We start from the raw sequence: 13,464 nt of genomic DNA, 5'->3' as shown, positions 1-13,464 counted from the left end.
GATTTAAATACCTTACCTCCCTTTATATACAAAAAAGCATCTCAAGTGCTATCATCAATCATTGCAACACTCTTTAAAATGGTATACAATACCGACAGGTTGGTAGGTAAGACACATAGGCAACTTTATTCCGAAACGTTTCGCCTATAGTTTCTGACTATGGAACTGAACTTCTCCAGGCCGAGGGACTGACAACCTCAAATTCTACGACTTCAAGGGTGATGGACTGATTACACCGTCTTCACATCTCTACTGTTCCTGCCTACTTTCTGTATTCGACTGAAGAAGCCTACTGTGTAGGCGAAACGTTTCGGAATAAAGTTGCTTAAGTGTTGCCTATGTGTCTTACCTACCAACACTCTTTAACAAATCCATTGAATCCTCTACCTTCCCTACAGTTCTCAAAATAGCAAGGGTCACCCCGATCCATGAAGGAGGAGACCAAACAGACTTGAATAACTATAGGCCAATATCCAACTTACACCCTCTCTCTAAAATCTTCGAAAAATTAATTCATAAGCGAATCTATTCCTACCTCATCTCCCACAACATACTCAACCCCTGTCAGTTTGGGTTCAGGCCTAATAAAAATACTAATGATGCTATTATATACATGCTAGATTATATATACACTGCAATAGAGAAAAAAGAAGTCCCACTGGGAATCTTCATTGACTTACGTGAAGCTTTTGATACAGTTGACCATGACTTGCTCCACGTAAAATTGTCGCACTATGGCATAAGAGGGCACTCCCTCAACTACCTCAAGTCTTACCTCAGCAACAGAAGCCAATGTGTGTACACAAATGGGGCAAACTCTTCCGCACAGCCAATTACAGTTGGTGTCCCACAGGGAAGTGTCCTAGGCCATCTTCTCTTTCTCATATACATAAATGACCTACCAATGCATCGCAACTACTCAAACCCACACTATTTGCAGATGACACTACATACGTCTTCTCTCACCCAAGCCCAGTCACGCTAGCCAATACTGTAAATGCCGAATTACAGAAAATATCTACCTGGATGAGGACTAACAAACTCACTCTAAACATTGACAAAACCTACTTCATTCAGTTTGGTAACAGAGCTACAGATGTCCCTCTTAACATAATGATAAACGGATCATCTATCACAAAACTCACAGAGGGAAAATTCTTAGGAATCCACCTTGATAATAGACTCAAATTTCAAACACATATACAGCAAATTTCCAAAAAAAATTCCAAGACCGTAGGCATACTATCGAAGATACGGTACTATGTTCCACAGTCAGCCCTCCTGGCCCTATATCACTCACTTATTTACCCCTATCTCACCTATGGAATTTGTGCATGGGGCTCAACAACAATAAACCATCTCAGACCACTAATTACCCAACAAAAGGCTGCAGTCAGAATGATAACAAATTCCCACTACAGGCAGCACACTCCACCAATATTCAAAACTCTAAACCTACTCACCATACAAAACATCCATGCTTAGTACTGCACCTACTACATACATAAAACACTTAACTCTGATATAAACCCTCCCCTTAAACGTCTCCTTACCAAGCTCAACAGAACACATGACCATAACACAAGGCACAGATCACTCTTTGATGTTGCTCGTGTCCATCTCACGCTATGCAAAAACTCAATGCATGTAAAAGGCCCTAAAATCTGGAATTCATTACCTGTGAATATAAAAGAAACACTGTTTATAAATTTAAGTCTCTTCTCAAAAATCACTTACTCACCCATAACTAAATAAATACTGAATAATTGTATCTCATAAATTGTATCTCATAAATGTTTCTCATTATTGTATCTCATAAATGTCTAACTCGTGACCCAATCAAACTTTATTTTTTAATTACATTACCTAACAGAACACTCCATTCTACTGAATGCTCAGCAACACAGTAAATGTCCATATGACCTGTTTTTGTAATACTCATTTGTGCTAAATTGTTATCTGTTTACAATAATGTTTTTACCACTGAATATATCATTGCTAAGTTAATCTTAAGTTAATTTTAAGCCTACCGTAAAACTCTGCATACAAGGGGCTTTGGCATGTTGCACTTTAATAACTGTATTCCTTTGTATTTCTCTGTATCATGTTCAAATAAATAAATAAATAAATAAATACTATGTAATCAAAACTCAGGACTACGTGGTCACTAGCTCCGAGGGGGCCTCTCATATGTGATGCCATCAATGTCTGAACTACTCAAGGTGAACACGAGGTCCAGTCTTGCTGGTTCATCCTCCCTTCTTTCTCTCTGGTAGTGTCCCTGATGTGTTGATGCATGAGATTTTCCAGTACCACATCCATCATCTTGGCTTTCCATGTTTCGGGACCCCCATGAGGCTCCAGGTTTTTCCAATCGATCTCCCTGTGGTTGAAATCACCCATAACCAGTAACTTTGCTCTGCACGATTGAGCTCTTCGTGCCACCTCAGCCAGTGTGTCCATCATCACTCTGCAGTTCTGTGGTGGGTTTTACATCACTGCAATGACTACCTTATGTTCCCCAGATTGAATTGTACCTACTATGTAGTCCCTTCCTCCAATCTCGCCCATGCCTTCCATTTCCTCAAATCTCCAGCAGTCTTTTACGAGCAGTGCAACCCCTCCTTCCCCTCTGCTCCCTCTATGTGTGTGTGTGTGGGTGTGTGGGTATGTGGGTGTACTCACCTAGTTGTACTCACCTAGTTGAGGTTGCAGGGGTCAAGTCCTAGCTCCTGGCCCCACCTCTTCACTGGTTGCTACTAGGTCACTCTCCCTGAACCGTGAGCTTTATCATACATTTGCTTAAAGCTATGTATGGATCCTGCCTCCACTACATCGCTTCCCAAACTATTCCACTTCCTGACTACTCTGTGGCTGTAGAAAAACTTCCTAACATCCCTGTGATTCATCTGTGTCTTCAACTTCCAACTGTGTCCCCTTGTTGCTGTGTCCCATCTCTGGAACGTCCTGTCTTTGTCCACCTTGTCAATTTCTCTCAGTATTTTGTATGTCGTTATCATGTCCCCTCTATCTCTCCTGTCCTCCAGTGTCGTCAGGTAGATTTCCCTTAACCTCTCCTAGTAGGACATACCTCTTAGCTCTGGGACTAGTCTTGTTGCAAACCTTTGCACTTTCTCTAGTTTCTTTACGTGCTTGGATAGGTGTGGGTTACAAACTGGTGCCGCATACTCCAATTTGTGCCTAACGTACACGGTGTACAGGGTCCTGAACGATTCCTTATTAAGATGTCGGAATGCTGTTCTGAGGTTTGCTAGGCACCCATATGCTGCAGCAGTTATTTGGTTGATGTGCGCTTCAGGAGATGTGCCTGGTGTTATACTCACCCCAAGATCTTTTTCCTTGAGTGAGGTTTGTAGTCTCTGGCCCCCCTAGACTGTGCTCCGTCTGCGGTCTTCTTTGCCCTTCCCCAATCTTCATGACTTTGCATTTGGTGGGCTTGAACTCCAGGAGCCAATTGCTGGACCAGGTCTGCAGCCTGTCCAGATCCCTTTGTAGTTCTGCCTGGTCTTCGATCGAATGAATTCTTCTCATCAACTTCACGTCATCTGCAAACAGGGACACTTCGGAGTCTATTCATTCCGTCATGTCGTTCACAAATACCAGAAACAGCACTGATCCTAGGACTGACCCCTGTGGGACCCCGCTGGTCACAGGCGCCCACTCTGACACTTCGCCACATAACATGACTCGCTGTTGTCTTCCTGTCACCATGTCATAGAACTCCAGTAGGTTTGTGACACAGGATTTCCCGTCCCTGAAACCATGTTGGCTGCTGTTGATGAGATCGTTCCTTTCTAGGTGTTCCACCACTCTTCTCCTGATAATCTTCTCCATGACTTTGCATACTATACATGTCTCCACACTGAGGGACTGACCACCTCAAAACTTCAAGGGTGATGGACTGATTACATCGTCTTCACGTCTCTTCTATCAACTTTTCTGTACTCGATTGAAGAAGCCTACTGTGTAGGCGAAACGTTTCAAAATAAAGATGCCTAACTGTTGCATATGTGTCTTACCTAACAACCTGTCGGTATTTTATACCATTTTAGTATAATATATGTATATCTTTATTTCTACAAGCACATATACAAGGTATACAGGCATAGCTGACATCAGTGACATACTACTATATAGAAAGCCGCTTGTTATGCCGAGCATTTCAGGAATGTCAACGACACTTCACAGCAGGATGCCAAGGCCGGGTCACTAACTGGAAGAGACCTGGGGAGGCAATACCGGTAAACCTCATCAATCAATCAAGCCCAGCCTCCCTAGGCTATCCTGGGAAACTCATATATATGTTATCCTAGGAGACCCGCACATATGTTACTATGTATATTGCATAAACCTTCGTAACCGCATTCGTATGTAGGACTAACTACTATCATTAGTTATTAGCTACTTATTACAGTATACCATCGAAACAGTATTACTATCTACCTATTACAATATTACATCAAACCGATAAAAGTTGTTTGCAAATTACAGGAGCATATTCTCACCTCGAATAACACATGGGAGAAGCTGTACTTTGCGGAAAAGACCATATACTGCGATACTGATAGTCGGACGCGATTTATAATGGGCTAAATGTGAAGAGAACAGTTTACCTTCAAAAGGGAAACAGAAATTGAACGCTTACCCGGGCATACTCTCGCCTCCCGATCCGGATGTTAATTTTACACCTTCCCGGCGTACCCGGGTGGGCAGGATCACAGAAGGTTGAAACGTGAAGGACAGGTGTGGAGAACACTGGTCTAACATCACCCAATCCTCACGAGGGTCAGTTACATAATGAGCAATTCGGGGATTTTATATAGCATCCTAGCTTAAGATTGTGCTCAACTCAAACTACTAAATGGATATCCACAGATGGACAGGATCTCAGACGGGCGAAACGTGCAAGGAAAATGATTCCATATGTCACTAGATTAACTGGTGTCGATTAAAATTCGGTTATGGGCTGGCTACCGCTATTGCTTATTATTCCGTAAGTAGCTTCCTGTAAACTTGTGAGGTTCCTCCCTCCCCTCGAGTGGAGTGGACGGGTGGAGGTGGTTGAGGATCAGACGGCACCCACACACTAGACTGTGATGTGGCCTGACAGTGTACACGTCTGCCTTGCCTCAGAGAATTTTTTTCCTCCTAGTAGAGCGCGAAAGATCTTGAACTAACGATTTCCATCCCCATGTGGCTTGTTCTGTATATATATATATATATATATATATATATATATATATATATATATATATATATATATATATATATATATATTTGCTCGTAGATATAGTTTGTGTTAAGGTACGCCACCCTCCTTTGTTCCAGTCTTGCATCACTCATAACCTCATACAACTCAGAGTACCATTTCTAAAGATTCTTTTATATTATAAAACAGTGAGAAAACAATTAATTGTTTTCATCATCCCTTTTCTGTATGTAAAACTATAGTTATTCTCTATAAAATGTATTTTTTGGTTAATATTTTTGGGTGTCTGGAATGGATTAATTGAATTTACAACTGCTGCACCTCTCCTGCCTACTGTATATAAGCTACTTCTCTGCTCATATGCTGTATTCTATTCAAGATTGATGGACTGACCACATCGACTCAAGGTTGAGGGACTGATTACCTCATTCTCCTCCTGTTCTTCACTATTCTCCTTTGTATGGACTGATGAAGCCACTGTGTGGCGAAACGTTTCCTCAATATACCCAAGAGTTGCACATGTGTCTAATTTATCAACATGTCGGTTCTCTGAACCATTCATCTGCTGGTTAAGTTATTGGACTGCCAGTTGGTTAATGCCACCTGTGCTTATAAGGCATGTGGTGACGGTGCATACCTTGCAAATATTGCTCAGAATATCTCTACAACGTTGCTGGCTCGTCGTATTGGCATTGAATGTCGTGCAACTTCGTGAATTAATTTTCAGCAAGCTAAGATCTGATCAATCAATCCCCTCAAGGAAGGTTCCTTGACGCTGGTGAGGGGCTCTTGATCTAATGAAATGGATTTTTGCTCCAGTTCCCTGAATTATGCCTGAATACCTTCCACATCCCCCCACAGGCGCTGTATAATCCTACGGGTTTAGCACTTCCCCTTGATTATAAAAATAATAATAATAATAATAATCGATCAATCATAACTTCTCCATCTGTTGCATCTGCTGCAAAGGAAGCTCGTGTTAATCTCAACTCCCCTCTTGGTTTACTTTCAAGTAATGGCAGTGATCACACTCCTGAAGATTTACTTGATAATCCACAAGACGTGGAGGTAAGAAGCGGTAGAACAGGTTTAATTTAGGACCAATTTGCTTCATTGTCACTGGCACTGGCGAAACTTATTCTCGAGCACATCAGGGAATAGCGTGTTTTTGCCAGGAAGGAATATGACAGAGAGAAGGAGAGGAGGCACTATCACCATACCTGTGATGAGCATTTAGTGTCCATTAGTCTGTGTATTATGTTTTTCCAAAGAAAAGCCTTTAACAATTCTTTGAATCATTAGAGAATCATGCCCGAGTTTTGCAATGGCCAGTCAAGCATTGAGCGGCACACATTCACACAGCATTGCGTGGGAAGACAGTAGAGTAAAACTTATAGCTTGTGTGAAGATAATTTCGTGAACTACATTATATCCTGGCGAAATATAGACATGGGTTTAGGCTAAACAGGCGGCAACCCTGGCAGCCTTAATGGCAGTCTAAACTATTCCCTCAGATAAGCAGGTATGGCGAATTTCAGCAATTTAGTGCAGGTGGTTTTTCTAGATAATTTCCTCGAGGTTGTTAGTTCAGATGAATGAGTATTTATGGAGGATCATATCTTGACATCCGGCAGATACCTTCGTTATTTGTCCAGAAGAACATGCTACCCATATCTTCTTCCTGACAGTACTCTGGTGATTAAGGGCCCTGCAGGAAAAGTTCTTCCGGGGCTGTGAAGAATGAGTGAGCAACAACACAATTACAAGGAACAGTCACAGGCAAGTGCTAGCAGAAACAAGACTTCAGAGACTGTGCGGTACAAATATTGTCACAAGACTGGACATACTATTACCAACAACTTCCAACTCCAGAGGCAGTTCGTAGGAAGTGGTAAGTCTCGAAACACGGGTAAGTCCAGTAATCAGAAGCTTACTGGCAACATCTTTACTATAGTATGTGACCCCATTTCCCCGGATGATGTGGAGGAATGCATAGCTCCTTTTTTTATTATAGCATAGACAAGTTTCATTGGCCTATGCTATAGGCCAACTGAAGATAAACTGCCGAGAACTTGGATTCATAGGCCTCTTTTAAGAACACAGTCTAGCGATGCACAACTGTCCTGCTACAATTCTTAACCACTGAAGAACAAACATTAAAGACAGTCTTTTTCAGATAGTTCCTTGATTTCTCCGCTCAAAAGAGATTCCTTGACGCTGGTGAAGGGCTCTTGATCTAAGGAATTGGATCTGTGCAACGGTTCCCTGAACTGAGCCTGAATACCTTCCATCCATCACCCTCCCCCCCACATGCGCTGTATAATCCTGTGGGTTAAGCGTTCCCCATCATTATAATAATAATCCTTGACTTCTGGATTCTTAGCAAAACTCCAATCATCATCTAAACAAAAAAGGTGAAAGACCAACCATAGTTCCCTTAGGCAGGATCTTAACAGATTCTCAGACCATGAAATCTATATCAGCAGGAAAATTGGAAGCCCCATGTGAAAGCCTTGGCCTCCCGCTTCGCCTCATCACTTGGGAAATTAAGCACCAAGGTTTAATTTTTATTCTTCCTTACCTTTACTTCAGGTTAATGAATCCTGGATTAAATTAGTTACATGGCCAACAGCTGCACTGTCCACCGAAACTCTAGGTTTTGGCTTAATAATCAGAACCCGCTGATCCTGAACAAGTGATCATGGTTATTAACATTAATGTTAATGGCATTTCAAGCATGTATCTCTTCCCAAGTTGATTTTTCAATGCCCTTCCTAACAAGAACAAAAGTCTGAGAAGAAAAATCATGTACCGCTAGGGCTAGACAGTTTTTTGCAGGTTTTAAACAAAATCACTCAAAATATTGCCAACAGTATCACTCACTGCACCGACTACAGTCACAGAAATGCTATTCACCAATAATCCCTAAAAATCAGAATTCTTACCCTCACGAAGAACATCTACTCCAAACAACCAGTGCACAGCCAGCGAAAACCCGACAGAATTCCAATGACATTTTTATAGTGTAGATATAAAGGATAAAAGCAATAAAGAAGGTTCCCCAAACTACGAACAACCCAAGTAAAAAAAACAGAACATGTAGGAAGCAGTTTTTTTTTTTTTTAACTTTGCAACTGCCAAGCTACAGTAAACACGCGTCAAACATAACCAACTCTCGTACTATTGTTTTCTCTACATACATTTCCGGTGAAATTCAGAAAGTTAGGAATATATCTATGTATGCTGCAGAACTCATATATATATTAGAGGGCAAAAATTGAGCCAAAAACACAGATTTTATGAAAACATAACTCGGAGAGTTAGACATTTTCAAATTTTTAATGCCAATAGATAATTTCTTCTTGGGTAGAAATAGACATACCAAAAGCAGTCTTACATGAAATATTCTGTTTTCTTTTAATGTTTTAAATCAATCAAAAGAATTCTTACCTATAATCCCTGTATGTATAAGCTGGTGGGACTCTAAGACATTCTCCAGAATCTTGTAACAAACAGTTGTCCACATGAACTTCATGGCTGAGGTCAGATGCCGATCTGTTTACAGACATCTCTGTAAAAATTGAACAAATAATTATTTATCAACAAATTAACAGAAGGTATGTTATGCAATCATAATGCTACGCCATACTTTTCATATATAAATTTTACTGTGTCTATTAACAGAATAATACATAAAACTTACAAAATATGAAACAGAATGATCACTTATTTACAACAACTTTACCTGGTTTAGCAGTGCGACAAACTAAGTGTGTAAAGGCAAAGTATAATGGGTCGATGAGATTGAAATATCGTTCCAGGTAGTCACGACACCGCTCCGTTACCTTCAGAATTAACTCCAGAGCTTCCTTTGAAATCAGATTGGCATGTACCATCTGACGGAAAGCATAAATGTCAGATTGTTGACTGCGGTAAAAAGAAATTATGCACACAAAAATGTATAGAGTACTGCATTATATTTTAAACAATGCAGTTAAGCAATCATTTGGATAGCAGGTATAATGACCTTATGAAATCGATATACCATAAAATGAACGAACTGTAGCACCAGCTACCTCAGCACCCTCCATGCAATTCAACCTCATCATAAAAAAAATCTAAATTATATTTTGTGTACATACGGAGACTGCAGTGGTAACATGGCAGACAAGTATAAAATGCAAAAGGACCCTTCCTCGGTGGGATATGGCCGGTGTGTTGAAAGACCATGGACAGTGGTTGCAAGCCTCACTTTCAGTCAGTCTTGGGGGGCTGGGAGTACGCAAATCCTCCCAGATTGCCCTACCAGCTTTCCTACCTTATTCCATAGCATCAAGTGAGTTAATAAAACAAATTCTTCCAGACAACCTCAGTGACTCAGCAGGAATACAGGACCCTAGCTACGCAAGTGCCATCACTGAATGGGACTCTTGCTGCTCCAGCACCAAAACCTAGTGCAGCACTGGCCTACAGTCAAGTTGGGATGGCCCCATCGCTGAAAAGGTGCTTGCCAACATGCTTAGGGCCATAATATCAGACAGGGAGACTGCCCGTCTCCAAGCTGTGAGTGCACCTCACTCCGGGGAATTCCTTCAAACTGTTCGTATTTCGGCAATGGGAACACGCCTCGACCCTAAGACCCTCCGTATTGCAGTGGCTCTGTGCCTTGATGTCCCAATTCACACGGAATATGCGTGTATTTGCGGCGATGCGCAAGCCGACCAATGTGGTCTACATGGTCTTAACTGTTCCAAAACCAAGGGCTGGCATGCAAGACACAATGAAGTCAATGACATCATAAAGAGAACCCTTGCTCTCTCTCGGCTGGATGCCCATCCGAGAAAGAGCCCCGATCACTAGAAGCCAACAATACCCACAACCCAGCAAATCACCCGGACGGAATCATCATCTATCCTTGGAAGAATGGCAAGCTCTTAGCATGGGACTATACCTGTGTGTCGATGCTCGCTGACACCTACATCCATCACAGTGTTGGGCGACAGGGAGGAGCTGCTGACCACAGGGAGGAGTAATAAGATCAGGAAGTACAGGGACATAAGCCAACAGTATCAATTTGTCCCAGTGGGATCAGAGACCTTGGGATTATGGGGAAAAAATGCCACACGTTTCCTTAAAGAATTGGGTTCCAGATTTGTTAAATATATATATATATATATATATATATATATATATATATATATATATATATATATATATATATATATATATATATATATATATATATATATATATATATATTAACAAGTCGGCCGTCTCCCACCGAGGCAGGGTGACCAAAAAAGAAAGAAAATCCCAAAAAAGAAAATACTTTCATCATTCAACACTTTCACCTCACTCACACATAATCACTGTTTTTGCAGAGGTGCTCAGAATACAACAGTTTAAAAGCATATACGTATAAAGATACACAACACATCCCTCCAAACTGCCAATATCCCAAATCCCTCCTTTAGAGTGCAGGCATTATAATTCCCATTTCCAGGATTCAAGTCCGGCTATATAAAAATAACCGGTTTCCCTGAATCCCTTCACTAAATATTACCCTGCTCACACTCCAACAGCTCGTCAGGTCCCAAATACCATTCGTCTCCATTCACTCATATCTAACACGCTCACGCACGCTTGCTGGAAGTCCAAGCTCCTCGCCCACAAAACCTCCTTTACCCCTTCCCTCCAACCTTCTCGAGGACGACTCCTACCCCGCCTTCCTTCCCCCTACAGATTTATACGCTCTCCTTGTCATTCTATATATATATATATATATATATATATATATATATATATATATATATATATATATATATATATATATATATATATATATATATATATATATATATGTGTGTGTGTGTGTGTGTGTGGGGTGAGGTGTGGGATTCGAAGATAAAGAATCTAACACAAATTAGCTGATGACACTGTGCTTTTGGGATATTCTGAAGAGAAGCTGAAAAGGCTGGTGGACGAATATGGGAGGGCATGTAAAACAAGGAAATTAAAAATGATGAGGGCAACAAAAAATTTAGGCAATGAAAGACTGGATACCAGATTGGAGAGGGGGAGAGTATGCAGGAAATGAGAGTCTGCAGATAATTGGGAGCAGACTTTTCAGCAAATGGGTGTATGAAAGACGAGGTGAACCACAGAAGGAAAAAAGGTAAGTGGTGCATTGAGGCATCAGTTGAGACAAAGAATGTTATTCATGGAGGCAATAGAGAAACATAGCGTATAGTGATGCCAACACTCTTATATGGATGTGAAGCATGAGTTGAGAATGTTGCGACATTTAGAAGGCTGGAGGCATTGAGGATGTCGTGTCTGAGGGTAATGTGTGGTGTGAATATTATGCAGAGAAATCGTAGCTTGGAGATTAGGAGGTGCAGGGTTACTAAAAGTATTATCCATAGGGCTGAAGATGGGCTGTCGAGGTGGTTCGGACATTTACAGAGGATTAAAGAAAACAGGATGACTTGGAGGGTGTATAAATACACATTAGAAGGAAGGTGGGGTAGGGGTCGTCCTAGGAAAGATTGGAGGGAAGGTGTAATGGAGATTTAGTGTGTAAGGGGGCTTAGACATCCAGCAGGCGTGTGAGCGTGTTACACAGGAGGTAAATGGTTTTATGACTTGACGTGCTGTTGGAGTGTGAGCAAAGTAACATTTATGAAAGGATTCAAGGACATCGGTAAGAAGGACCTGAGTCCTTGAGGTGGGAAATATAGTGCCTGCACTGTGAAGGGGGGAGGAGATATGTGCAGTTTTTAACTGTAGTATCGGCGCACCTCTGGCAAAGCAGTTATGGAGTGATGGTGGAATTTTCTTTTGTCTTGGGTCACCCTAATTCGATAGGAGATGGCCGGTGTGCTGAAATATATGTGTGTGGGGGGAGGAGAAGCGTTAAACTAGCAAGGTTCATACAGTGCCTCCTGGGGAACTCGAGGTAAATATGTAAACATACTGAATATAATGAAGGGAAATATAGCTCCAAGTCCTTGGATTAATATTTCTTCGCCATCATGAAAAAATCCAGCAAAATATAAATAATAAATATTCCTTAAATATTAATTACAGACAGACTGCTCTTACAAATATCTTAAAAGACTTACCAAACCTGCCCTCGCCAGTGTGACACCATGAAAGTTCTCAGCTGGTGTGTGTGGGGATGAACTGTGTTTGTAACCATCTCCCTCCACCGCTGCCAGCTGGTGCCAGTAAAACAAAATATACTTCAGTGGATAACACAACTTTTTTTCACTATTAACTACTGTTATCAATATGTATCACTAATACTTTGAATTTAAACCTTCACTATTGTCATCACTGTGTGTTGCTTAGACCTAAAAGTTTAGACCTTCACTATTAGCCATGCATCGCTGACATCTTTAGACCCTTCACTTATCTCATTTTTTATGGTGATCAGTTTTAGAACTCTTCTTTAATTAACACCCTGATGTGTTTATTTTGACACTGAGACGCTTTCTCTGGCACCCTGACGCCGGGTCCACCACCCAGGGAGCTCGACGATCATCCCATGTCCTGGAAACGTTCCGGCTCAGGGCCTGTGAGTCTTTAGTTCCCGTGATGCAAAAGTCATAATTAGGCCTAATTCAGTGAAAGTTCAGTAACTACGCACTGAACTTCATATTAGCCTATAAAAAGAACCAATGTAATATATTTGTGAGGAACTACTGTGTCCGTCAAGCTTCTCCTTAAGACTGACTCGTTATAATCAAAACAAAGAAAACGAAGTAAAAAGCGTCTCTTTCGGCCTGTGATTTGTCAAAATTTTGGTATATTGTAACAAGGAAAATCTAAATGTTCTGCTGTAAACTACGACCATAACAATGACCACGAACAGGCTCGGTCATACGTGGTTTTTGCTTTTCTATTTTGATCATACACTCCATGATTCATATTCTCCCTTATTCAGGTGAATGATGAGTATTTTTATAATTATGATAATACCCACAGCTCACCTACAGAACAAAGATGGTCTGGTCATCTAAACTCTGCCGGAAGCATTAATAAAAAAAAAAAAGTTCAGTGAAATCGTGAGCGTTCTACTGAGCTTGGAGAAGTTACTGTCTCAGTCAGTGCGTTGCTGGATGTATTATTACATGAGAATCTCTGTTTTTCTGCATTACTCTCTGACCATCTATTGGGAATTATAAGTCTAGCTGACAAACAGCTTCAGTCCAGAGAGTGCAGCCTCAGTA

General features: G+C 41.1%; 1 protein-coding gene across 1 annotated transcript in view; it reads right to left on the bottom strand.

Annotated features, from left to right (window-relative positions):
• The window catches only part of LOC128689794 (prolyl 3-hydroxylase 1), a 141,384-nt gene that overhangs the window by 28,298 nt on the left and 99,622 nt on the right, over window positions 1–13,464 (bottom strand). The window contains exons 9-11 of the mRNA XM_070087681.1: window positions 12,355–12,450; window positions 8,976–9,126; window positions 8,681–8,801 (exon numbers count right to left, since the gene is read on the bottom strand). Coding sequence (XP_069943782.1) covers window positions 8,681–8,801; window positions 8,976–9,126; window positions 12,355–12,450 — 368 coding nt within the window. The remainder of the gene's footprint in view (window positions 1–8,680; window positions 8,802–8,975; window positions 9,127–12,354; window positions 12,451–13,464) is intronic.

This window comes from Cherax quadricarinatus, chromosome 22 (genome assembly GCF_038502225.1).
Source record: "Cherax quadricarinatus isolate ZL_2023a chromosome 22, ASM3850222v1, whole genome shotgun sequence".
Taxonomy (NCBI): Eukaryota; Metazoa; Arthropoda; class Malacostraca; order Decapoda; family Parastacidae; genus Cherax; species Cherax quadricarinatus.
The sequence above is the reverse complement of the archived record's forward strand: the minus strand, read 5'-3'. Positions and strand labels throughout refer to the sequence as shown.